Source organism: Hylaeus volcanicus, chromosome 4 (genome assembly GCF_026283585.1).
Source record: "Hylaeus volcanicus isolate JK05 chromosome 4, UHH_iyHylVolc1.0_haploid, whole genome shotgun sequence".
Taxonomy (NCBI): domain Eukaryota; kingdom Metazoa; phylum Arthropoda; class Insecta; order Hymenoptera; family Colletidae; genus Hylaeus; species Hylaeus volcanicus.
The window spans coordinates 27,503,059-27,525,790 of record NC_071979.1 but is presented as its reverse complement, the minus strand read 5'-3'; the positions used below and the strand labels follow the sequence as shown (position 1 = coordinate 27,525,790).

Below are 22,732 nucleotides of genomic sequence, written 5' to 3'. Positions count from 1 at the left end.
TATAAATGCATCGATGAAGGGCTCGATCGAAGGCTTTACACTTTTAATTCCCTTTGAGTCGTCTTCCTCTTTAATTTCTTCGACTCTGGGGCTCCCATTGCAGCTCCAAGAGTTCATCGATGTCTACAAAGACACAAACTTCGAGATTATGAGGATCTGCGAGAACATCTGCGACTCGCCTATGATCAAGATCCGACCCAACTACACGTACACGCTGCTGGAGTTGGAGGAGGAATTGCTGAGAACGAGGTACGCATCAGGGGGTTTGTATAATAATTCCAGCGATGTAACCGTGCTCTGCTTCAGGAACCAGACCTTCGAGATTATACTGAGCAAACACAGGACGATCATTCAGCACGTGCTGGTCATCTACGATGGATTCAAAGAAGTCATTGCTGACGTACGTTCTCTGGATCTTTCCAAGTGTTTTTAAGTGGATTTTCTAGCAAGAACTAACTTGTGTTGAACGTAGTAGATTATTCTCTACTGGTATCACTTATTCGGCCGATTATCACGCAACACCCTAAACTGAAACACTCGTGGTCCAAATGATACACTTATCGAGACGTTACTTGAATTTTTCCCGAGCAATTTGCTACAATAATCCACGCAGAACAAAAATCCAGCCTCGTTTCGCTCACCAGCAACAATCTCATTGTCTCGGCTTGCCTTATTCGTTCCTCCTCCCTTCGACAACAAGCTCTAGAGAAAAGCAAATATTCCACGGTGCAGAGTTCTCGGGGAAACGTCCCCGTGTTATCCCCGCGGGCTCCACCGAGCAATTTTCGTACGCCAGAACACCGGAAACGTAGTCCAGGCCGATTCGCGTTACGATACGTTGCTGCGTGACGTGACTGCCGCCAGGAGCACGTGTCCCCGCTCAGTTAATACGACAGTTCTCGAAGAATCGCAGCCCTCGAGCCCGATGTGACGGTTCCTCGGGTCGCAGAGAGCAAGGAACCTTTTACGATCGCGTCGATCTTTCCCTGTGTAATAGTTAATCGACCCGCGATATCGTTGTTTCTTTACAGATTCTGCGAGACTGGATGAACTATCTGACTAAGATCGACACGGTGATCGCCGAGGCCTTGAGACAGTGTCTCAGTGGATCTTTAGAGGCAATGTACGTAGCCCTTCACGGGGATGGGACCACTCCACCCTCGCCGTTCATTCTGATGCATGCCGATCTCATCGATAACAAGGTGGATTCTTTGGTTTCGTGATCTTCTCTGGGGAAAATGAAGCATTTGGTAGCTTAAGGATAAGAGTTTAAGATCAGTAAATTACCATCACAGATAAATTTCACTCCAAGCGTAATGGAGATCTCCTCGGTGATATCAGTAGTCTTCGACAAGCTGCTGGAGCCACTGAAGAGTATCCAACCATTGGTGAACGTATTCCGCATCGGCCAGAGAATTCCAGAGTTCACGAAGGCCTACGAGAAAGATTCAGAGCTCCTCGACTTTCAGCAAAAGCTCAACGATGGTTATACCACTCTTGAAATCCTCAATCATCCCCTAATTATCATCGGATAACATTTATAATTTTTCAGAGATCAGTTACTGCTTCATTCAGATACAAAATTACCTGAAGATCTGGGAACCCTTTCAAGAAGTGTGGGAGGTCAACAGGGACATGTTCATACAGAGGTAGCAAGGATAGTCGCTGGAGGGTGTCCAAGTCCGCGACGGACGGATAAAATATGCTGAAACCGTTCGTTTTGTTTCAGGTACGAGAAGCTGAAGCCCACCGCGGAGTCTTACGACGGCGACATCGCCAAATACGGTTTGACAGCGAACAACGTTCAGATGCAGGAAACGGTGATGACCGTGCACTTCCTCGACGTGAATGCAGATAGGCTGAAGGGCACCATCATCGAGGAGTGCTCGATCTGGCAGCAAAAATTGATGGGATTATTGCTGCGACAGACGGAGAACATGACGAACCACGTTTATCACTACATCGCCGAGAACTCGAAAAAGTTGGTGATCAATTGAACGTACTACTCGCGAGGAAAATATTAATTTTAGAGGGAAGGAAGGAGAGTATACCGAATAGTTTGTGACTTTTTTGTGATTTTGTTTTTTGGATAGCCTGTTCCGAAAAGAATCGTTAAAAATAGTTTGAAAACTAGTCCGAAAACGCTCCCTTGTACACTTGGCGATTCGTTGAAAATGTTGAGGTATCTCTCGGATTTACTGGCAGCTTTAGCCTCGCCTCGGGTAATAATCAGGGTTTTAGGTGGGTTTTAGATGCTCCTCAAATAGCAATCAAATAGATTCGAGGAGCAATTGGTCCCTCCAGGACCATTTATCAGAGAACCACTCATCCAAATAGTCCTTACCCTCTGCCTGAAGTGAGACGAAGCATAGATTGAATTCTGCTTAAGTCGCAAGTGAATCACCAATCTGGTCAATGAATCACCAATCCGCTCTCCTAGAAAAACCTGACTTCAGTGAATTTTCACGCTTTGACAGAAAAGCACGAGTCCATAATGGACTCCCAAACCTATTTTCTCGAATAAAATTGAGTCGAAGTTCATTCCAAAGAAACCACCCCTATTTCTCCATCGAACTGAATCTTGGAAATATTGACACCACTTCCACCAAGGCCACATTCCATGGCCCTGTGGATTATTTTCGCAACTGTTTCCGAATTTCGCGACGAATCGCGTCAATTTATTCGTTCACAGAATATCGAGGGAGCCGACGGACCTGATCAGTATGCAATACTCGATGCTGTTGTACGAGAGGCTCACCGCGGAGATTCCGCAAGAGGAAGAGGAATTCCCGAAGATCCAGGAGCAACACCAGGTTCTGGGTAAACCTTTAAACGCTCCCTTTTCGTTGAGAACGGGGGGGATCGATAGTCAGAGGGAGAGAAAATACCGGGTCACTTCCCAGGGACACGTTTAATTGTTGTTCTTCCCTTTCCACCCTCGGTACCGCCGCAGAGAAGTACGAGGTTCCACTGACGTTCGACTTCAGGAGGAAATTGAACCATATAGAGCCTTCCTGGGCCGCCTACTTGGTCTTGCTCGCCAATTCGGAGAACATGCTCATAGGGAAAAAGGCAAGCATTTTTAATCTATGCTAATCTACAAATAAATTATACTTACTCATTCTAGGAGGAGTTCAAGGTCATCCTACTGCAAGACGCACTAATGTACAAGGACGAGGTCACTGCCCTCGTGGGCAAGTTCGGCGATACGGGCCCGTTCACATCCGACTGGACCGTGAAAGGTAACAATGGTCCAACATGGAAGACTCGACCAACAAAAACTCGTCAATGGACTCCAGCCCCTAATTGATTAATCTTTCCCTCTTTGTTTCTCTAAACAACGCAGATTCCTTCGCCTGGATAGCCCTCCTGCGCAGAGAGATCCTTTCCCTGAAAGGCAGGGAGGCGAGATTGAAATCTCAACTGTCTCTATTCGGTATCAACCAGCCAGACAACATAGAGCTGATGCAGCTGGACAAGGTGAGCTAAACGTCGCCGACTCGTCCAGCTAACCAGCAAGAACTCGTTCGCAGGATCTGGCGGCCGTCGAGCTGGTGTGGCAAATCACCAACGAGTGGTACGAGGCTTGGGACAGATACAGGACCGAGAACTTTTGGGATATCGATATGGCGGAGATGGAGGACACCGCGAACGTCTTGTTCAGGAAGCTGAATCGCCTCAGCCGGGAGCTCAGGGAGAAGAAATGGGAGATCCTCGAGCATTCGAGGTGAGAATGGAGCCTAAGACCGGAAATCGTCGACGGTAAAGATTATGCGAGCAATCGGCGACGTTTCAGGCAGCAGGTGGACAACTTCAGGCGCACCCTTCCTCTGATCACCGACCTGAAGAACCCGGCGATGAGGCCGCGACACTGGAAGAGGCTCAAAGACACCATCGATCGCGACTTCGACGAAACTTCAGAGACATTTACTTTGGAACTGATCGCGGAGATGCAGCTGCAGAATTTTGCGGAGGCTATCGGCGAGATCTCGAATGCTGCTACCATGGAACTAGCTATCGAAGTCGTGAGTCGACACTGAATCTGCCGATATTTATTCGTGTCTATTTTTATCATGGTCTTAAGTGGATCGTCAACAACCCAACTTCCCGTGCTACCTCCTATGATTACACTACCTCGCATCCTTTCCTCCTCTATTTTTAGAGCATCAAGCACATTCGCGAGATCTGGGACAGCATGCCCATAGAAATGGTCCCCTACAAGGACAGGGGAATGTACAGGCTAACGTCCATAGACGACGTAATGCAAACCCTGGACGAACATCAGGTCCAACTCTCGGCGATGAAGGCAACCAGGTTTGACAGATTCATCCCAAAATCGATCCACGTTGTTGTATTCGCTGTTCCTGTGGCAGGTTCGTCGAACCTTTCGCCGAAGAAGTCGATTACTGGGAACGAACCCTCTCCTCCGTTGGGGAGATCCTCGAGATGACTCTGGTGATCCAACGTGGTTATATTTACATGGACAATATATTCACCACGGAGGACATCAGGAAGCAGCTGCCTAGGGAAACCCACGACTACGACAAGCTGACGAAACAGTGGATCCGAATCACGGCCACGATGAAGTCTCACGCTCTGGCGCTACCGGCCACGCAGAATCCGCGTAGGTGTCTTTGAATAAATTAACGATTTAGAAGCTAACGTACCAGAGGAAAACGTGTCCTCAGCCGGTCTGTTGGAGGTTCTGAATAAAATCAACGGGAACCTGGAGTCGATGCAGCGAGCTCTCGAGCAATACCTCGAGACCAAACGCAACGTGTTTCCCAGGTTCTACTTCATCTCCAACGACGACCTCCTGGAGATCCTGGCGAACGCGCGCAGGCCAGAAATGATACAGCCCCACATCAAGAAGCTCTTCGAGAACATCAAGTCCCTGTCCCTTGGTAAGGTACGTTCGATCGAAAATTTCTTTCTATTTTTCGATTTTAAATACGAAACACCACCTTTTGAAAACTCCTAAATTTAAGCGTCAATGCACTTGGTATAGTCAACGTTTTATATTTATGATAACTTTGCTGAATAATAAAGATTAACACCATTGAACGACAAAACTCTTGATCCTACAGTCTATCGTTGGCAAGCAATTGGCCCACGGAATGTTCTCTCACGAGGGTGAGTACGTCGACTTCGACACGTTTGTTATCCTGGAAGGACAAGTCGAGGAATGGCTTTGCGAAATAGGTGAGCACTAAATTAAATATTATTTACACGATATCGTACACGTGTCTACCACGATCTAGATATTCCAAAAATGATTTTTATCTTCGTTGTTTTCCTAGAAACGTTTGGGCCACCCCGTATTCGCTCGAGTCGCAAAGCACAATTTCGGTGGCTAATCGTTTAATTGCTTTCGGGGCCAGAGTGTCCTAATTAATACCTACTAAATTGACTACCCGACGACCAACGCGAGGACGAGCCTGTTAAACAATTTAGAATTAAATCGAGTCACTTCACAGTATTAAACGCACCCCCGTGCGAACCGTCAGTACCAGCGCTAAGTAAATTTAGAATTCATCGGGACTGAAATTTAGCGCGAAATTTCATCCGACAGACACAGACGTAAAGTTCGTACGAAAAAAAGAAGGAACCTAAGGACTCCAGACCTTTGGCCCCATCCCCTTCGCCCACCCCTCGATCCCACAAACGCTCGCTGCTTCCCGTCGAAAATCCGATTTCACCTCGGTGCAACCTGTTCTGGCGGGCGTATTCCGCTACTTGGGGGAGGAAAAAAAGGGTTAACGCGTTTCGTTACCGACCCCTTTTCATCCACTACGCTCAAAAGGCACCACCGGGTCCGGCAAGAATTGGGGAAAGGACCGAGTGGCGAGTAATCGTTCTCTAATTACCAGAGAAAACATTCGAAGGAACGTTTATTAGCCGCGTTTTCTGTCACAAGGGAAGATTGTGGGACATGTTAACATTTTTTAGGTTTCTTTATTGGTAATGTAGTGCATTCTGTCGATAAGCAATGTTCTACGTTACCAACAGACCTGTGCCTTATCTTCAGAATTACCTACGTTACCAACAGACCAACGTGCCTTACCAACCGTGGGTTCCGCGTAACCCATTACCATGGATACCTCGCTCTCGCTCGTTTAAACCCTTTTGTTCGCTCCATCCTACGATTTTCGAGGGTGGAAGTGGGGCGAAGGGGTGCCCGATGTAAAAAAAAAAATTGCCAGCAGTGTCGCAATTGCAGAAACCGCGATGAGGACGAGCCTGCGCGACGTGTTGAGGCAGTGTCGGTTGGCGCTGCGAAAAATGACCGCGAGACGCGACAGGTGGGTGAAAGAGTGGCCGAGCCAACCAGGAATTACGTCCACTCAGATCCAGTGGACGGCCGACTGCACCCGCGCCCTGCTGCACTGCAAGTGAGTGCCGCTCGCTGTATGCGAAAATTTAGCGACGTTAGTTACAGGAACGAGACAGGGTCGGGGGAGGGAAGACGAGGGTTTCGGTGGCGGGGGTGGGTCGGGACGGCCGAGGGAAAACTGAATCTAGTCGAGGCTGGCGGCCACCCGAAGCCTGCTGGCTAGTGATGGCTAGTGATGGGATCAAACATCTTACTCGATGAGTTAGAGAGAGATCAATCGAGAAATCACTTGTATTTTGTGTAACTTCCAGTTAAAACGGAGTCAATGAGAGTCAAGGAGATATTACAATAATGTCTACATGGTCCAGAAGTGAATGCGGTCGAGTCACGACTGGCAATCCTAGGACGCTCAGAGTTGGGTTCTAGTGGACCTCATTCATTTTTCGCGAGACTCCCACATAGATTTAAAATAAAAATTCAACAGAATACCCGATAATTGGCGCTCTGGCGAAACACCGCCTTAACCCCTTGCTCCTACTATCTACTTTTGGTCCACTATACCATACTAAGCTATACCTAGTGAGATAATGGATGACGAGAGCCCAGCTCACTGGTTCTCCATGGAAATCCTCATTAACCACCAAGAGAGCCACGCTCTTCATCCTTAAACCCCGCATCGAAACCTTTCGATACGGGGTAATCCATCGGATTGGTCCCATCGCTAGCTGTCGTAGACAGGCCGAGAGGGAAGAACGAGGCGAAGACGCGCGTAGCAGAGTCTGGCTGGGGGAGAAAGTGAGGGACAGAGAGGTGGCGCGGGATCGCGGATAGAGGGACACGGTAACTCTAATAAGGGGAATTTTGCATATTCTGCCTCTCGTGCCTGCGATCCAGCCACACCGCCAGCCAGGCTGTGCGCCCCCGTTCTCCCTCGTTTGCATATACTAGCCGTACTGCGAATAATTTAACCCACACCCGTCTATATCCTGGGCACCTACCCCTAGAGAAAATCCCTCCGTCCCGGGACCCTGTCCTAACGTTCGCGTAACAGGGGGATGAAGGTGTACCCGGTGCGCTAGCCGGAAGCGTCTCTTGGTTAGGGGTTGGGGGATGCAACCAGAGGGGTGGCAAAGAAATAAAAGGATATAGAGGTGTCGGACAAAGAGGCTGATTATGCCGTCGAGGGGGCAGAGAGGGGAATGGGGGGTGGGGAATGGCCGTGTTCGCGGAGGTAAAAATTTCTACGCCTCAGCCGCGGAACGAGCGGGCTAAATGTCCGAGCCGGGTGGATGGCAGAGAGAGCTGGCTGTTTGAGAATGGGTTTCGGTACTTTTTGCCAGAGGGAGGATTAGGAGATTAGAGATAGGGGGCAATTAGGGACTTTTTAGGGAGGATCCAGATATGTTAGAAGGATGGGATGGTTATAGGCAGCTTCCTGTGGCCGATGGTCGCATTAATTTTGAGATATTAACCCTTTTTTTGCCATTTCAAGTTATCAACTCGTAATTGATAACGAAAAAGAAACCACTCTGTTGCGTCAATGAGATTCACAAACCATGATTTGCTCGTCGAAGCATGCTGGACTCGAGGAAGCCGCTGAAGAAACTGCGAAAACGCCAGAACCAGGCCCTGAGCAAGTACTCCGAGGCCATCAGGAGCGACCTGAACAGACTGGATCGCCTGAAATTCAAAGCCATCGTGGTGATCGAGATCCACGCGAGGGACGTCATCGAGAAGATGTACAGAGCGAGTGAGCCACACGATTTCCAATCCGTTCGGCTTATCTACCCAACCCAACCCACCGTCATTTTTCCATCGTCTCCACCGACTCCCTTTTCAACCCTACCCCGTTTCGCGGTTACACCGAATACGGTTGTCAACAAGAAATTATGGGTTTTACGGGATTTCGGTCAGACATTTGCCGCGTTATGACGTTGCAACGACCGATGCGTATCCAACTAGAGGGAGGGTAGGGGGGGGAGGGGGATGTGCAGCCATCCCGCGGGATCCCTCGTAAATTCATCTCCCCGTATTGGGTTCGAAAATAGATGAACGACCGGACAGATAGGGGCTGTGTAGGCGCGTATTATCCCTGTAACCCTGGAAACAATTTTCCGCGGACGCAGGGCAAACATTGCTAAGTGAACAGGTACAATATTTGCCGATCGTTGCTCTAACATATTTGGCAAATGCGCGCGTCAACGGCGCGCCCGATTTATCGGGGACGAAAATCTGTCGACGGTTTGACGCGAGATTAAACTAATGCAGGGTGGATTTCGGTGTCGTTGGTCCGTGAAAGAGTCTTCCGGTAGGAGGTAATCTCTTTTTTAGAAACAAGAATTTATCCTGTTTTATATATTTTTGGGGGGAGGGGGAGGGGGAGATGCAGGATAATCCTCTAAATTGAATCGTGGGAGGATTGAGGTATCTTCTTCATACATTTGTTTATTCACCGTCTGTGAACCGATTTTTTTGTCTGCAACATTCAAGGCATTTAAATCGAAACTGTTATCGGTTATCAGTGAACTAATAGAGACCACGTATTCACGTTTTTTTTTTTTTGGGGGGGGGGGGGGGGTATCCAATCCATTTGTTGCCATTTTTGTAACGAGTTCCATTCGAAATTTGCCCTCGTTTCAGATTGCAAGGACGTGTCAGCTTTTGAGTGGCTGTCGCAGCTGCGATTTTACTGGGACAAGGACATCGACGACTGTATCGTCTGGCAAACGAACACGCATTTCGTCTACGGTTACGAGTACCTGGGAAACACAGGGCGTCTGGTGATAACACCCCTCACGGATCGGTAAGTCGTCGACTTTCTCCTATCTCCTTTGATCTACTCGATCTATCGTCCTATTTCAACAACAAAGGAAGCCTGCGATGAATTCGGATTGAATGTAGATTCTCCCAAGGAAAATAAAGAAATTAAATTATTTCAAGGAGTGGCTCATCTTCGGAATTTTTATCTGACGAACCATATCGTAGATTATTCAAACGAAGCTGTACGAAAACTATCGACGATACGTCGTCACCGGCCAGCATGTTTTTTTTTTTTTTTTATAGTGCTCTGCGGTGGACACTGAAAAAACAATTGACGTGAAATGAAAAAAAAAATGGTTAAATGAACTTTCGAAGTATAATAACGAAGTTAGTTAATAGCGATTTGAAAAGTTTAACGTTTTTGGTGGAAAAATAGAATAGCGAACTATAAATTCGTGAACGACGATTGTCACGTATGTGCAGTTCGGTGCACTGGTTCGAAAACAATGAAAGTACGTGTAACGAATTTAGACAACGACTAGGTCCACATAGCCTTACAAACAAAAGTTCTTATCGTAAGCTCTTATTGTATATCGTCGTTGTGCTTTTGCCTAATTACATCACCTGCATCCCACACTGCACCATATAACCTCTTGAACCGTCCCCTGCGTAACATTCCATCGCCCCAAACAATATTCTGCATCGATTTCCTCCAAAACAAAGAGTCGTATCAAAATTCTGCGCTCTACAATTTTGATGTGTTTTTAAACAAGGAACGACATCCTATATTTGCAAATGCCATCCGTTCACACCCCGTGTATATATTCCCTTAAACCCTTCCCCACAGTTGGCAACAGGAAACGGGGTCACGCGTGGAAGCGATTTCCATTACAAACGCGCGTACCGTTCGAGAGCGAGTTACATGCAGGTCGATAGCGCAATAGGAGGTAATTAGGTCAGGGGTCGCGACGATTGCCGACACCGCGCTAGATTACAATTACAACCGATCACACCCACTCGCTGTCCCTCCGTTGCCGCTCCGTTACGCCCACCGTCGAAATATTAACTTCGTTACGGCTAATGGAATAAAGCATACGCTGAAACCTGCTGCAATTCGATACCAAATTGGCTGCTAGTTCAGCTGGTCCCGAAATCGGATCCAATTCACGCGGAACCACCGCCACCCTTTGCTCGACAAAGCGTCGTACCGAAGCCGGAATCGAGTGTCGTTGAACCAACGTCGGGGACCTAATCGATCCTCGTCAACAGTTGTCTTAACGTCCCTTGGAAGAAGCTGGAAGCTCCGACATGCTGAACAAGACGTGGGCAAGGAAGGCCTAAGCAACGTCGGTAAGGTGGAGTGCTTCATCGATAAGACAGATTGTTCTGTTGACAATGTAGGACACTTCATCGATAAGTCCTTTGTTTAAATAGGGCTCTACATTGTCGATCATTGACAGCACAGTGCACTACGCTACCGATAGAGTACTCTATCTTATCATTAATCGATGCATCTATTTTCACCACTGTCCAGCCTCATCCAAAGTAACTTACCTTTGTCGATTCTACACGTCCTGCGCTTCAATTTTGCAGGTATATTCTAGGCACTCTATACCTTCAGAAAACACAACACAACGTGTCTCGATACATGGTTACGTACGTTTCTGCATAGAAGACGGTCCTTCGCGCCTCTTCGGACCCCAACACGCCCCCTACTTTGCCAGAACCTGTCGCATCGACCGCGTAAAATCCTCCCCAGTCTGTATACGCAATTTTGTTCAACCTGCGGAACACGATCGCACACAAGGCTAGACGTGGCACGCGGTACACGTTAGTTGGGACACGATACAATCTCGTGGCCGGTTTCGAGGATAGTTTCCGCGTCGAAACATCAAAGGAAGCAGCTTAGGGGTGGGGGTGCAGGATATCAGGCAGTATCCACGATACTTAACCGGACGGTATCGATTTAATCGCGATAAAAGGCTGCCACCCCTCTAATTTATGGACAGGGGTTCGGCCATCTCGATATATTTGTTCCAGGTTGGGAAATTTGTCTTGCGGGAAGAAGTACGTGCCCCTCCCCACTTCCTTCCCAATTTCTACGTATTCAGGGAAGCCCCAATTCCGCGTAGTGCGGCGCGCCCTTCCCCTCGGCGACTCGCCCCGTTGGAAACGGATTAAACGCCTAAACGTGGCGTGTCTGAGCCCCCGGAAAGATTAGGGACCTCCTCTTAACGGAACGAGGAGATCGATCAGGCTGGAATCGAAGCTGTAGTCGTTTCGTGGCTTTATTAGGCTGAGAATTTTTGTTTCCTTTTGGAAAATTGTTCAGGTCCTTGTCAAAGAGTAATAGTAACGTTAATTTTTTTTTTTTTTTTTTACAGTTGTTACATCACGTTGACTACCGCGCTCCACTTGTACCGAGGAGGAAGCCCAAAGGGACCAGCGGGCACAGGAAAAACCGAGACCGTGAAGGACCTTGGGAAGGCCTTGGGATTCAACGTGATCGTGCAGAACTGCTCCGAGGGACTCGATTACAAAAGCATGGGGCGGATGTTCTCTGGCCTGTCGCAGACCGGCGCTTGGGGGTGCTTCGACGAATTTAATCGGTAAAAATGGCGAAGAAATGGTCACTCATCATAAATACTCTTTAGAGTATATTTACCCAGTTGAAGTCTTCGCAAAAAGAGCGCAAACATCTTCTTGCAAGAAATACACAAAACTGAATATGGAAATTCTCTATTGCAAGAATACGACCTCTGATACGTTAAATCACTTATTGTTCGATTCGAGTATTAATTATTTTGAACGGTAGAATGGTATTCACGGAGTAGAGGGATGAGGATCGTGCCACAGATCCTCCTTTCTCTCCCGCTTGTATATCCGTCCTTCAATAATTCATCGAATCGTCGAAAGATACTTTGTTAATAAATCGACGAAAGCTACTTTACTGGGATTACGGGAGAAATCGAGTACGTTTCCTTTTTACCACGACAGCATAAATATCGAGGTGTTATCGGTGGTGGCGCAACAGATACTGTCGATACTCACCGCACTCTCCCAGAAGCTGAACAGATTCGTATTCGAGGGCTGTGAAATATCGCTGGTGCACACCTGCGGCATCTTCATCACGATGAATCCCGGGTACGCGGGCCGCACTGAACTCCCCGATAATCTGAAATCCATGTTCAGGCCAATCTCGATGATGGTGCCGGACAGCAGCATGATCGCCGAGATCAATTTGTTCGGGGAGGGATTCGAGAACACACGTGTCCTGGCCAGAAAGGTTATTATTATCCTGTTCGGGAAAATGTTGCCCGTTTCTCTACCTCGGTTCGCCGAGACGAAACTGTTTATATAATTCAAGGTGTTATAGGTCCGATCGAAACTATATTTATACGTCAACTGCCTCTTGAGACTATGTACTTTCGTGACTAATTTTTATGGCCGGTAATATAGAACAGTTAGTTGATAAAACAGATCACTCTGCTGATAATCTGCGATCTGCAGTTACAGTTACAGTGAATTATCGATAGAATACTCTACATTACCTACCAAAGTCTGACCTATCTTAGATCCCTGATATAACCAGTGAGGTTTTGCAGGTCTACACGCTGTACACTCTAGCCCAGCAGCAGCTCAGCAAGCAATACCACTACGATTTCGGTCTGAGGGGCATAGTAACCCTGACCAGATACGCTGGCAAGAAGAAGAGGCTCTATCCAAACCTACCCGACGACGAGGTGAAACTGAAAGAGTCAAATCTCTCGAAGGCTTCTACGATTCAATATTAGACACTACACAATTAGTAAAATCAAGAAATAACGAGAATCTATCGTACCCAGGTGATCATCCTCGCCATGAAAGACATGAACATCGCCAAGCTCACCTCGGACGACTTGCCGTTGTTCCTCGGCATTACCAGCGACCTATTCCCGGACGTGGAGGTACCTACGGTGGATTACGAGGAAATTATTAGTTATATAACCAAGGAGGCGATCAAGCTGAAGCTTCAGGTAATCCCACAAGTAAACCACCGACGCAGCGATTACACAGAAAACGATATCCTAATTTTTATTGAAAACATCCCTTGAAGGAATGTTTATCCCTTCGTTAAAGTCTAAATTCATGTGTTGCGACAGGGGACAAGGGGGAACCCCTTTAATCGAGAAGTAGCTCATCGATCGAGAAATTGCACCATCCCACCACCTTTGAATTCCAGCGCCATATTGAATATCGATAATGCCCGCCACGAATCGTTGAAATTCAATCAAGCTTATTATTGTGGCCGCGTGAATTGTTAATAATCTGGATGAATTTCTCTCGAGTGAACATGACACGGATTCAATCAGTCCATTTCTGCGCACTGTAATCGAAAATTCGAACTAATTCTGAATGAACAGTCAAAGATATGGGACGCTATTATACATTAACGATACGAGATTAGAATACAAAATAAATTCTCTTTTCGTTAGCGTCGCGCACACTCCCAATTGTTCCGTCGACGTACTTCCTGCGATTTTTCTAATTACTTTTCTCCGACAGGCTCCTAGATGTACGCACGATAATTATTCATTCTCTGGGAAATTTTTTATAAATATTTATGACAGCGTCGCACGAAATGGTTGTTAAGTACAGAATTTTCTACATCGTTGACGGAGCAATAAGACAGAGTACTTTTCGTTACCGACTTATAAACAAAGAGACAAAACAAAGAATACTCACCCCTCGAAATCTAAATCTATCGACCCCTTAATTCAACCGGCGATAAAAATTATTCGAAAGTCCTAATCGATGCGTTCCAACGCCGAATCACCAGAATCTCGATTCAATCTGAATTTCAGCCCTCCCAGACGCCATTAGCATCGCAATCTAGCCCCCGCGTGAACTTCCGCCGTCAGTTTACTCGACTAACATTGTTTACAGCCTATTCCCTTGATACTGACGAAAGTTATCGAGCTGTACGAGACGATGAGTTCGAGACACTCCACCATGATAGTAGGCGAGTCGAATACGGCGAAAACGGTCACGTGGCGTATTCTGCAGAACACGATGACGAGCATGAAGAGCGACAAGAAGCCGGGCTTCAACGTCGTCAGGACCTATCCCATTAATCCAAAGGCGCTGAGCCTGGGCGAACTCTACGGCGAATACAATCTTTCCACTGGAGAGTGGCACGACGGCGTCATATCGTCGATCATGAGGAACACCTGTTCAGGTACGCTCGTTCCTGTTAACCATTTTCAGAACCAAAACGGTTCAAGTTCATGGAATCTTTTTGACAGACGATAGTCCTGACGAAAAATGGATCCTGTTCGACGGGCCTGTGGACGCGGACTGGATCGAGAACATGAACAGTGTGATGGACGATAACAAGGCGAGATTCGTCAGCAACTTAATTAGAAATAATTCTCATAGGAAAAAATCTAGGAATTTTCTTTAATGTCTATGAAACACACAAACGAAATATGGAAACGATAAAAATGTTCTCTTCTGTTAAAAATTGACTGCTTGCGTAAAATAGTATAATTTTATTATTAATTATTCATATCTCGATTCTTCTCGATACGAATACTCCCCTCCCCTGGAATTCCTTTACTTTCCAATTTTTGGGATCACACTTCCTCAAATCCCATTTCAAGCTTCAATCTCCTCTGGATCTTCAATTTCCATGCCTCCGTTTTGAAAATCCTTTTAGCGGGACCATAATTCCTCGATTTTCGAGTCCTATCGATTCCCATTTCTCTTCAACGCCCGAACTTTTCGCTCGCTCGTAAATCGTCAGAGAATAAATCCTCCCGCAGGTTTTAACGCTAATAAACAACGACCGTATCACGATGCCGGATCAAGTGTCCCTCCTGTTCGAGGTACAGGACCTCGCCGTCGCCTCGCCAGCGACGGTGTCGCGAGCAGGTATGGTGTACAACGATTACAAGGACCTGGGATGGAAACCGTGCGTTGAATCGTGGTTGCAGAAGCACCAGGGGAAACCAGAATTCGTGGAAGAGGTGATAGATACAAAATAAAATAATTATCAGCATTTATTTATAAAATACTCGTGAATACGTGACTCTATCCACGATAATCGTGTTCATTGGCTACCCGGAGAGTAAAAATAACGAACAAATAGATGAGGATGCTGTTCGAGGAGCACGTGAACAATACCCTCGAGTTCAAACGAAACAGATGCGAGGAAATGGTTCAGGTGCCCGAGCTGAACGCTGTTCAGTCGCTGTGCAAGCTTCTGCAAGTCCTTGCCACCCCTGAAAACGGAGTGGAATTCACGGGGGACAGAGACTCGTTCGCCATCATCTGCAAGATGTGGTTCTTCTTCTGGTAGGAATATTCATTTTCTACTTTTTCGTACTTTTCTACTCGAGCTGTATAGTCAATTTTGCCAAAGGGGTTAAGGGTCTGTGATTGGGCCAATATTACTCGACAATTTCCAGCATGATATGGTCGCTGTGCGGCTCGGTTAACGAGGAGGGTCGCTACAGGGTGGACAATTACATGCGAGAAATCGAGGGCTCTTTCCCTCTGCGTGACACCGTCTACGAGTACTTCGTGGACCCGCGTATACGATCGTTCGTCTCGTGGGAGGAAAGACTGCCTCAGGCGTGGAGGATGCAGCCAGGGTCGGTTGAATAATTTACTTCGACATCAACACCGTCCAGATGCGTTCCCGTTATATTTCCTTGGGCCTATTTTCCGTTTCACAGAACACCGTTTTACAAAATAGTGGTGCCAACCGTGGACACTGTGCGATACGAGTTCATAATCGGTTCCCTATTGAGAAACGAGTTCCCGGTGCTTCTCGTGGGCCCGGTGGGCACTGGGAAGACGTCCCTATTCCACTCGGTGCTTGGCTCCCTTAGCGAGGAGAAGTACAGCGTCCTCACGCTGAACATGTCCGCCCAGACCACATCCAGAAACGTTCAAGTGCGTACATTTTTGGAATGGAAATAACTCGTGCCGCGTACGAGGATTCTTCCAGCCACGTGCATGTTTCAGGACACGGTCGAGAGCAGACTCGAGAAACGCACGAAGGGTATCTACATCCCCGTGGGTGGTAAAACGATGATCGCCTTTATGGACGACTTTAATATGCCCATGAAGGAGACGTACGGCTCCCAGCCGCCGTTAGAGCTGATTAGACAGCTGATAGGATACGGATTCTGGTACTATTCGCGACCAACTGGTGGAAAATTATTATGTTCCTACTTCTAGGACGGTTTGTCATTCGTTTGTGAATCGAGGCATGCTGCACAGCGATTCTCAGATAGAAATTCCCATGTTCCAATTGCTAGATTCTTTATATTAGGTATATGCATAAGGTTTGCAGCTTCTAGGGTTTTTTATATAGTTCCTTAAACGAATCTGTACATTTACGAAGAAATTACAAACGATATTATGTCAACGATTACGATCTTTACGATCTCCATTGGTGGACGCACCGTGCTTCTATACCGGAAGAAATATTTGTTGGAACAATCGTTCCAAGAAAGTTGAAAAATAATTCCAGTCGAAAGCTTACAAGTCAATTGTTAGTGAAATCAACATAAAGAACATTCGAAGATGCATCGCTTTCTAACACCATCTTAAACAAAATCTGCAAAACTTACGCGCACACCTAATATATCCTTCCATTTAATGGTAATTCCACCATTATCCTCGGTTGTCCGGTAAAGTAACGCGAATAAATTGTCGCGAAGGTACGACCGCGCGAAGCAGATAAAAAAATACATACAAAGAGTGCAGCTAATGGCGGCGATGGGTCCCCCGGGTGGCGGACGGAACGTTATCACGAACAGACTTCTCACGAAGTTCAACGTTATCAACATGACGTTTCCCGTTGAGAAGCAAATAGTGAGGATATACGGGACGATGTTGAACCAACACTTGGTCGAGTTTCACGCGGAAGTCAAGAGAGTGTGTGAGTGATAATATAAATATAACCGCGGGGAAAAGTTTTCAAATAAGAAGCCAACGGTTTTTCCCACCCTCGAGCAGCTAACCAAGTAACAGCGGCCACTATTAGCCTCTACAATCACGTGGTCGATAAGATGCTTCCCACGCCCGCGAAGATGCACTATTTGTTCAACTTGAGGGACATATCCAAGGTAGGGATCTATTTTTTTAACATTTAAAATGAATCGTAACGGAATGAAATTATTACGATACTTTAGAAAATAATGCTCTCCGCAGGGTGGAAAATTATTATCAAATTTATTTATAAATTGATGACAAGTGTATGGATATGTATAATATTAAAGTAAATCGCACACTTAGAATTCCACACAAATAAACATCCAAACTTTTATTGACTACGCATTCGTCGCTACCATTCTACACTATGAAAATCGATTACGGGACAGATTTTCCAAGGTCTCCTGAGAAGCCACGTAGATTACCAATACTCCAGCACCACGTTCCTCCGACTGTGGATCCACGAGGCGTTTCGAGTCTTCAGCGACCGCCTCATCGACGAAAGGTGAGCACTCTGAAACCTTTAACAGCGAAACAAAGACACCTGGATAAACAACGCAAACGTTCTTCACAGAGACAGGCAATGGTTCGTGGACGAACTCAACGAACAGCTTGGAAAGCACTTCGAGATGACCTTCCACAATATTTGTCCCGAGAAAAGGTGTCCCCTGTTTGGTAAGCTTCGTCTAATACAGAGAACGCTTCGAAACAGGATCGATATCGAATCGAAGCATAGTGAAAAGTCTCTAAATTCAAGCTGGACTCGGGATACATCCAGTTTAAATCTGATGTATCCCTGGCTGGACGTAGATTCGATTCAGACATTAATCCAGGTTCGAGATTAACGGAGTACATCCAATTTAGACGCAAAGTGCGCATGGCTAGCTATAGACCCAATTTAGACATCAATCCTAAGGCAATCTAGACTTAGCCCACATCCAGTCAACGTGTAGACTGTGGTAGATGTAAATTTGAATATCGTAACTCAGTATTTGTTAACGTAACCTAGATTTAACTTTAGTCTGCAGCCTGTCTGACCCAGGATATTATATTTTCAGGTAGCTTCATGAACGCGTGGGACATGTACGAGGACCTGACTGACATTGCTGCCGTTAGGACCTACATAGAGGCGCAGATGGATGAGTATAACGCCTCTACAGGTGTGGTGCGGCTGGACCTCATACTTTTCCGCGATGCAATCGAGCACATTTGTCGAATCGTTCGTGTAGTGTCTCAGGTTGGTGAGCTGTGGATGATAATAGTAGCTTCCAATAGTTGACGAACCAGCTTATGCTCTATTATCTCATAAATATTCGTACTCTGAATGTCTATCAAAGAAGTTTGTCTAAATTAAATAACAGGTTTGATGTTTTCAAATAAATGTTTCGTTATAAATATGTGACCAAGGCTGTTGTCTTGAATGATAAACAATTTTTTCCCCCTTTTCGACAGCCTCGTGGAAACATGCTGTTGATAGGAGTGGGTGGCAGCGGCAGACAATCGTTGTCGCGAATCGCCAGCTACATGTGCGAGCTGAGCATCTTCCAAATCTCTGTCACCAAGCAGTACCGACTGCCAGAGTTCCGCGAGGACTTGAAGATCCTGTACAAGAAGACAGGCGTGGACAACAAACCGACCACGTTTCTCTTCAACGACACCCAGGTGATCGAGGAGCAATTCTTGGAGGTCGTCAACAGCGTACTTAGCACGGGAGAGGTGGCCAATTTGTACAAGAGCGACGAGATGGAGGAGGTAAGCGTCGTTGCTCTAGTTTCTACTTTTATATAAATAAACAGTTGAAATTCATTCGCACGATTTTTTTTTTCAAATTTTTAAAAAATACTTCCACCCGATGAAAAACATGTCCGAACATGAAAAAACGTTTACAGGCCTGCCTAAATACGAATCTCTGAATCTTCGAAGAATCACCATCATCCTACGTTCTTTTACCACTTTCTAATAAAACGGTTCGTTGTACTTTATACGGGGTGCACTGTACATTTCTTCTGCTTAGCCCAGCCACGCTCGCTGCGCCAGCAGAAATCCCCGTCGAAGACAACGCCTCGGTATCCAATCGCGTAAGGAAAATTTTCGAACTCGTGATTCCGCCCCTCTCCTCTTCCCCCCTTTTTCCCCGGTTCTATCCATCCATTTTCTCCTTTCTCGCACCTAATCCACTCGCATATATTGGATCCCACCGCGGAAGTATTTTCCGATACGCGTCGGCCGACGCCTGGAACCGTTTCGTCGTTTCGTGCGTCTCACTTGCCCCCCCGTTTCGCTACGGCAGATTAGAAAGCAGCTGACGAAGGAGGCGACGCGGTCTGGACGTGTACCAACGACAGAGTCGATCTATTCGCTGTTGATCGAGAGGGCGCGCGCCAATATGCATCTGATCCTGTGCATGAGCCCGATCGGGGACGCCTTCAGGAACAGATTACGCCAGTACCCAGCCCTGATCAACTGCACGACCATCGATTGGTTCCTGGAATGGCCGAGGGAAGCACTCCTCGAAGTTGGCAACAAGTTCCTCATGAATCTCAATCTGACGCTCACTATCACCGGGGAAAATAAAGTGGTTGGTCTTCGGTCCGCCTTCTACCCCTTTCCGCGCGATCGATTCCGCTCGATTCGATTCACGGAAGGATCGAGAACGACCCCGCGCCAAGTAGAGACCGGAGAAACCCCCTCCCCCTCCCCTCCCCCCCTCCCCCCGTTCTCGCTGGAATCCGATTATTTTCCTCTCCACGGGTCGCCTCGCGAGGATGATACGACCATCTAGCGCATTTCCTCGCGGAAACGCAATCGCTCGAGCGTTCTCCAACCGACCAGCCGCTTAATATTTTTGAATTTGTCTCGCGTTTCGGTACCGCGGAGACTTGGCGCTGGGGAAACGGGATTGTTCGCTTACCGTCTTTGTTTTTTGGCTACGCGCCTGCCACGATCCTTCACGGCCTGGAAACCGCGGGGTACCTTTGAGAATGCGCCATTAATTTCAATAGAACGTATTTGGGGATTTTTTGGGAGGGGAGGTATGCAAGTAAAACGCGAGCGCGTGATAAATTCGCGGTTATTAATAGTGGAGTGATCGTATTAAAATTTGTTTTCTTTAGAGTATCAACTCCTGGCAGATTTGGGACGTTCTAAATATCAATTTCTCCAAAGTTTCAGCTTTGACCGCCTTCCATTTCTCTCGCGATACATCCCACTATTTTTCACCTTATGGAAAATTTCGACTGTTCAATTTGATCGAGAAAATTGTTTACAGGAGCCTCGACAATCGACAACGGCTGCCCCCTTACCACCTCTTCAGGATAGAATGCGAGACGGAATCGCCGGGACGTTCTCCCTGATTCATGAGACAGTGTCACAATTTTCGCGCAGAATGGCCGCGGAGATGAAGCGGTACAATTACGTGACGCCAGTGAATTTTCTTGAACTGGTTGCTGGCTATAAAACGTGAGCGCATACGTTAGAATTACCATAGAGACTGTTTGCGTGGTAAGGATCGGACATTTTTCTGAATGTAGTCCGGTAACTCTGGATCAAAGCCTCAAATTTGTCTAGAATGATACCTCTGCGGGTGTAACAATTCTTTAGGTGTAATCTGGGGATATTTCTTCGCGGATCCCTCCTACGTTGCACTTTTTAAATCGCGCGTATGTTTATGCAGAGCTGTGCATGGATATAAATTAAATAATGACAGAAGTGCACTCTCCTCTGTATCTTATTTTTTTTTATTTATTTCATTGGCGTAGACTCGACGTTTAATTTGTTGGCCTGAATTTTATTTTATCCTTCCTGACTCGTACCTCGAAGAATAAGTTGCATTAGAAGATCGCACGTCGAATAACGATTCGAATCCTCTGTATAACGAGATAATCGTCACGTTTTCAGAATGCTGACGGAGAAAAGGCAGAATTTGGCGGACCAGGCGAACAAACTTCGCAATGGTCTCTCGAAGATCGACGAGACTCGGGTTAAAGTCAACGAAATGGCAGCGGAGCTCGAAGTCACGCAGGAGCAGGTTCATAAATCTACCAGGGAATGCGAAGAGTTCCTGATAACGATAGGTCCGTGACACCCCCGACGCTGATGTATTATCATTAGTCGCAATTAGATCGATGCGGCAAACTTCCCAACCGGACCCCACCGTTTCATAATCATTCCGCGTTTTACGCGGTCGCATCATCCGCGGGGACTTTACGATTTCTCTGGGATTACACCACGGACGCGTGAAATAGAGCTGTTTCGAAAGTTAGCAAAGTTTCCGAATCAATCGACTCGGAACTGTGTTAAGAAACCTTGGAGATTTATTCACTGGGAAAAAACTTTGTGTCTCGTAATTTATCGCTCTTTGGGGCTGAAATTTCCCAACTTGTCTGAAAGAATCGATCCAGAAGATACTTCTTCTGGTACAGCTACGACACGATTATGTGTTTGAGTAGCGGCGCTAGTGTCGCGCCCTGAATAACCTCCAGTGGCGCTAGTTTCGCGCCTCGCATAACTTCCAGCATCCCCAGCTTACTGTCCAACCATTTTTCATAACTCTTGCCCCGATTATAGTCCAATTATAATTGAATACAATCGGAATTTGACTTCCTCCACGACGTTTCGCAGTGAACCAGAGCCGCGACGCAGACGAAACGCAGAAAACTGTGGCGGCCAGGTCGCAGAAGATAGGCGAGGAACAAAAGGAATGTAAGAAACTCGAGGAGCTCGCTCGCGCTGACCTCGCAACAGTCGAGCCAGCTCTGAACGAGGCCATGAAGGTACCTTTCTCGACATTAACTCTTATCGTTCCATTGGTAATGCCGTTCCAGTTCGTTTGGTTTTAATGATTAAGCACCGGGACCACTTTGCCTGATCCGCGGGGCTATCCGTTGGAATGGTAACGTAAAATGAAGGGAATTCTCGATCCTCGCGTAAAACTTCTTTAAGTTCGACTCGCGTTCCTTTTTGCGTTTTAAATTTTATGCAGGACGTCCAGGGGAAACTTTCCGGTCAAACTTTGACAGCCCCGCGCCGCGAACGGAAATAAGAAGAAAACGTTGTATAAATTTGCTTCCGTTATTTCGTTAAAAAGTTGTAATAAAAGCCTGATACACCTCACCGTTACGTTGAATTCGCCGCGAACGACGAATTTCCCGACGATTTTATCAGTGTCTCGGCAAACACAATATCCCCTCGACCAGTTCGTTTCCAACTTTTTCCTTGCAAGTTCCATCGGTCCGGGAAACTCCGGAAGCGTAATAACTGATCGAAGAATTATGTTTCAATCAATGGAAATTGTTTCCAGCGATGAATCGAACTTCGGTAAAGCAAATACATGGTTCCATTCATTTGTTTCGATAGGGGCTAATATAATTACAGGCTTAATTGGAATCTGATACATCACAGAGCTCGATTTTATCATTTGTCAAGTTAAAGAGGAGACTGGTATATTCCACTCGATGAATCGAACTTGGCTGAAGCAAATACATAGTTTCATTTGTTTTGAGGCTAATATAACGCGTTGAAAATTGAGTGACAGGACTTTTCATTAAAAAACCAGACAAATGGATTCCAAAAGTGAGACAATAACGAAAATAAATCTGGATAGAATTCAATTGTTAATAAATTAAATACGACAGTCTTGAGACAACATTTTAA

At 46.5% G+C, this 22,732-nt stretch overlaps 1 protein-coding gene across 1 annotated transcript in view; it reads left to right on the top strand.

Moving 5' to 3' along the window:
- LOC128875513 (dynein axonemal heavy chain 2) overlaps positions 1-22,732 on the top strand; it is a 45,751-nt gene that overhangs the window by 14,188 nt on the left and 8,831 nt on the right. The window contains exons 10-48 of the mRNA XM_054121146.1: positions 104-400; positions 1,032-1,202; positions 1,296-1,485; positions 1,553-1,649; positions 1,730-1,981; positions 2,693-2,820; positions 2,954-3,072; positions 3,128-3,242; positions 3,347-3,480; positions 3,534-3,727; positions 3,797-4,025; positions 4,163-4,314; positions 4,374-4,624; positions 4,689-4,909; positions 5,088-5,202; positions 6,221-6,392; positions 7,909-8,084; positions 8,975-9,137; positions 11,479-11,703; positions 12,092-12,380; positions 12,700-12,837; positions 12,940-13,110; positions 14,021-14,312; positions 14,380-14,471; positions 14,899-15,102; positions 15,225-15,430; positions 15,544-15,729; positions 15,814-16,033; positions 16,106-16,272; positions 16,807-17,027; positions 17,105-17,214; positions 17,470-17,585; positions 17,655-17,755; positions 18,139-18,317; positions 18,533-18,832; positions 19,371-19,658; positions 20,349-20,539; positions 20,978-21,153; positions 21,701-21,852. Of these exons, the coding sequence (XP_053977121.1) occupies positions 104-400; positions 1,032-1,202; positions 1,296-1,485; positions 1,553-1,649; positions 1,730-1,981; positions 2,693-2,820; positions 2,954-3,072; positions 3,128-3,242; positions 3,347-3,480; positions 3,534-3,727; positions 3,797-4,025; positions 4,163-4,314; positions 4,374-4,624; positions 4,689-4,909; positions 5,088-5,202; positions 6,221-6,392; positions 7,909-8,084; positions 8,975-9,137; positions 11,479-11,703; positions 12,092-12,380; positions 12,700-12,837; positions 12,940-13,110; positions 14,021-14,312; positions 14,380-14,471; positions 14,899-15,102; positions 15,225-15,430; positions 15,544-15,729; positions 15,814-16,033; positions 16,106-16,272; positions 16,807-17,027; positions 17,105-17,214; positions 17,470-17,585; positions 17,655-17,755; positions 18,139-18,317; positions 18,533-18,832; positions 19,371-19,658; positions 20,349-20,539; positions 20,978-21,153; positions 21,701-21,852 (7,200 nt within the window). The remainder of the gene's footprint in view (positions 1-103; positions 401-1,031; positions 1,203-1,295; positions 1,486-1,552; positions 1,650-1,729; positions 1,982-2,692; positions 2,821-2,953; positions 3,073-3,127; positions 3,243-3,346; positions 3,481-3,533; positions 3,728-3,796; positions 4,026-4,162; positions 4,315-4,373; positions 4,625-4,688; positions 4,910-5,087; positions 5,203-6,220; positions 6,393-7,908; positions 8,085-8,974; positions 9,138-11,478; positions 11,704-12,091; positions 12,381-12,699; positions 12,838-12,939; positions 13,111-14,020; positions 14,313-14,379; positions 14,472-14,898; positions 15,103-15,224; positions 15,431-15,543; positions 15,730-15,813; positions 16,034-16,105; positions 16,273-16,806; positions 17,028-17,104; positions 17,215-17,469; positions 17,586-17,654; positions 17,756-18,138; positions 18,318-18,532; positions 18,833-19,370; positions 19,659-20,348; positions 20,540-20,977; positions 21,154-21,700; positions 21,853-22,732) is intronic.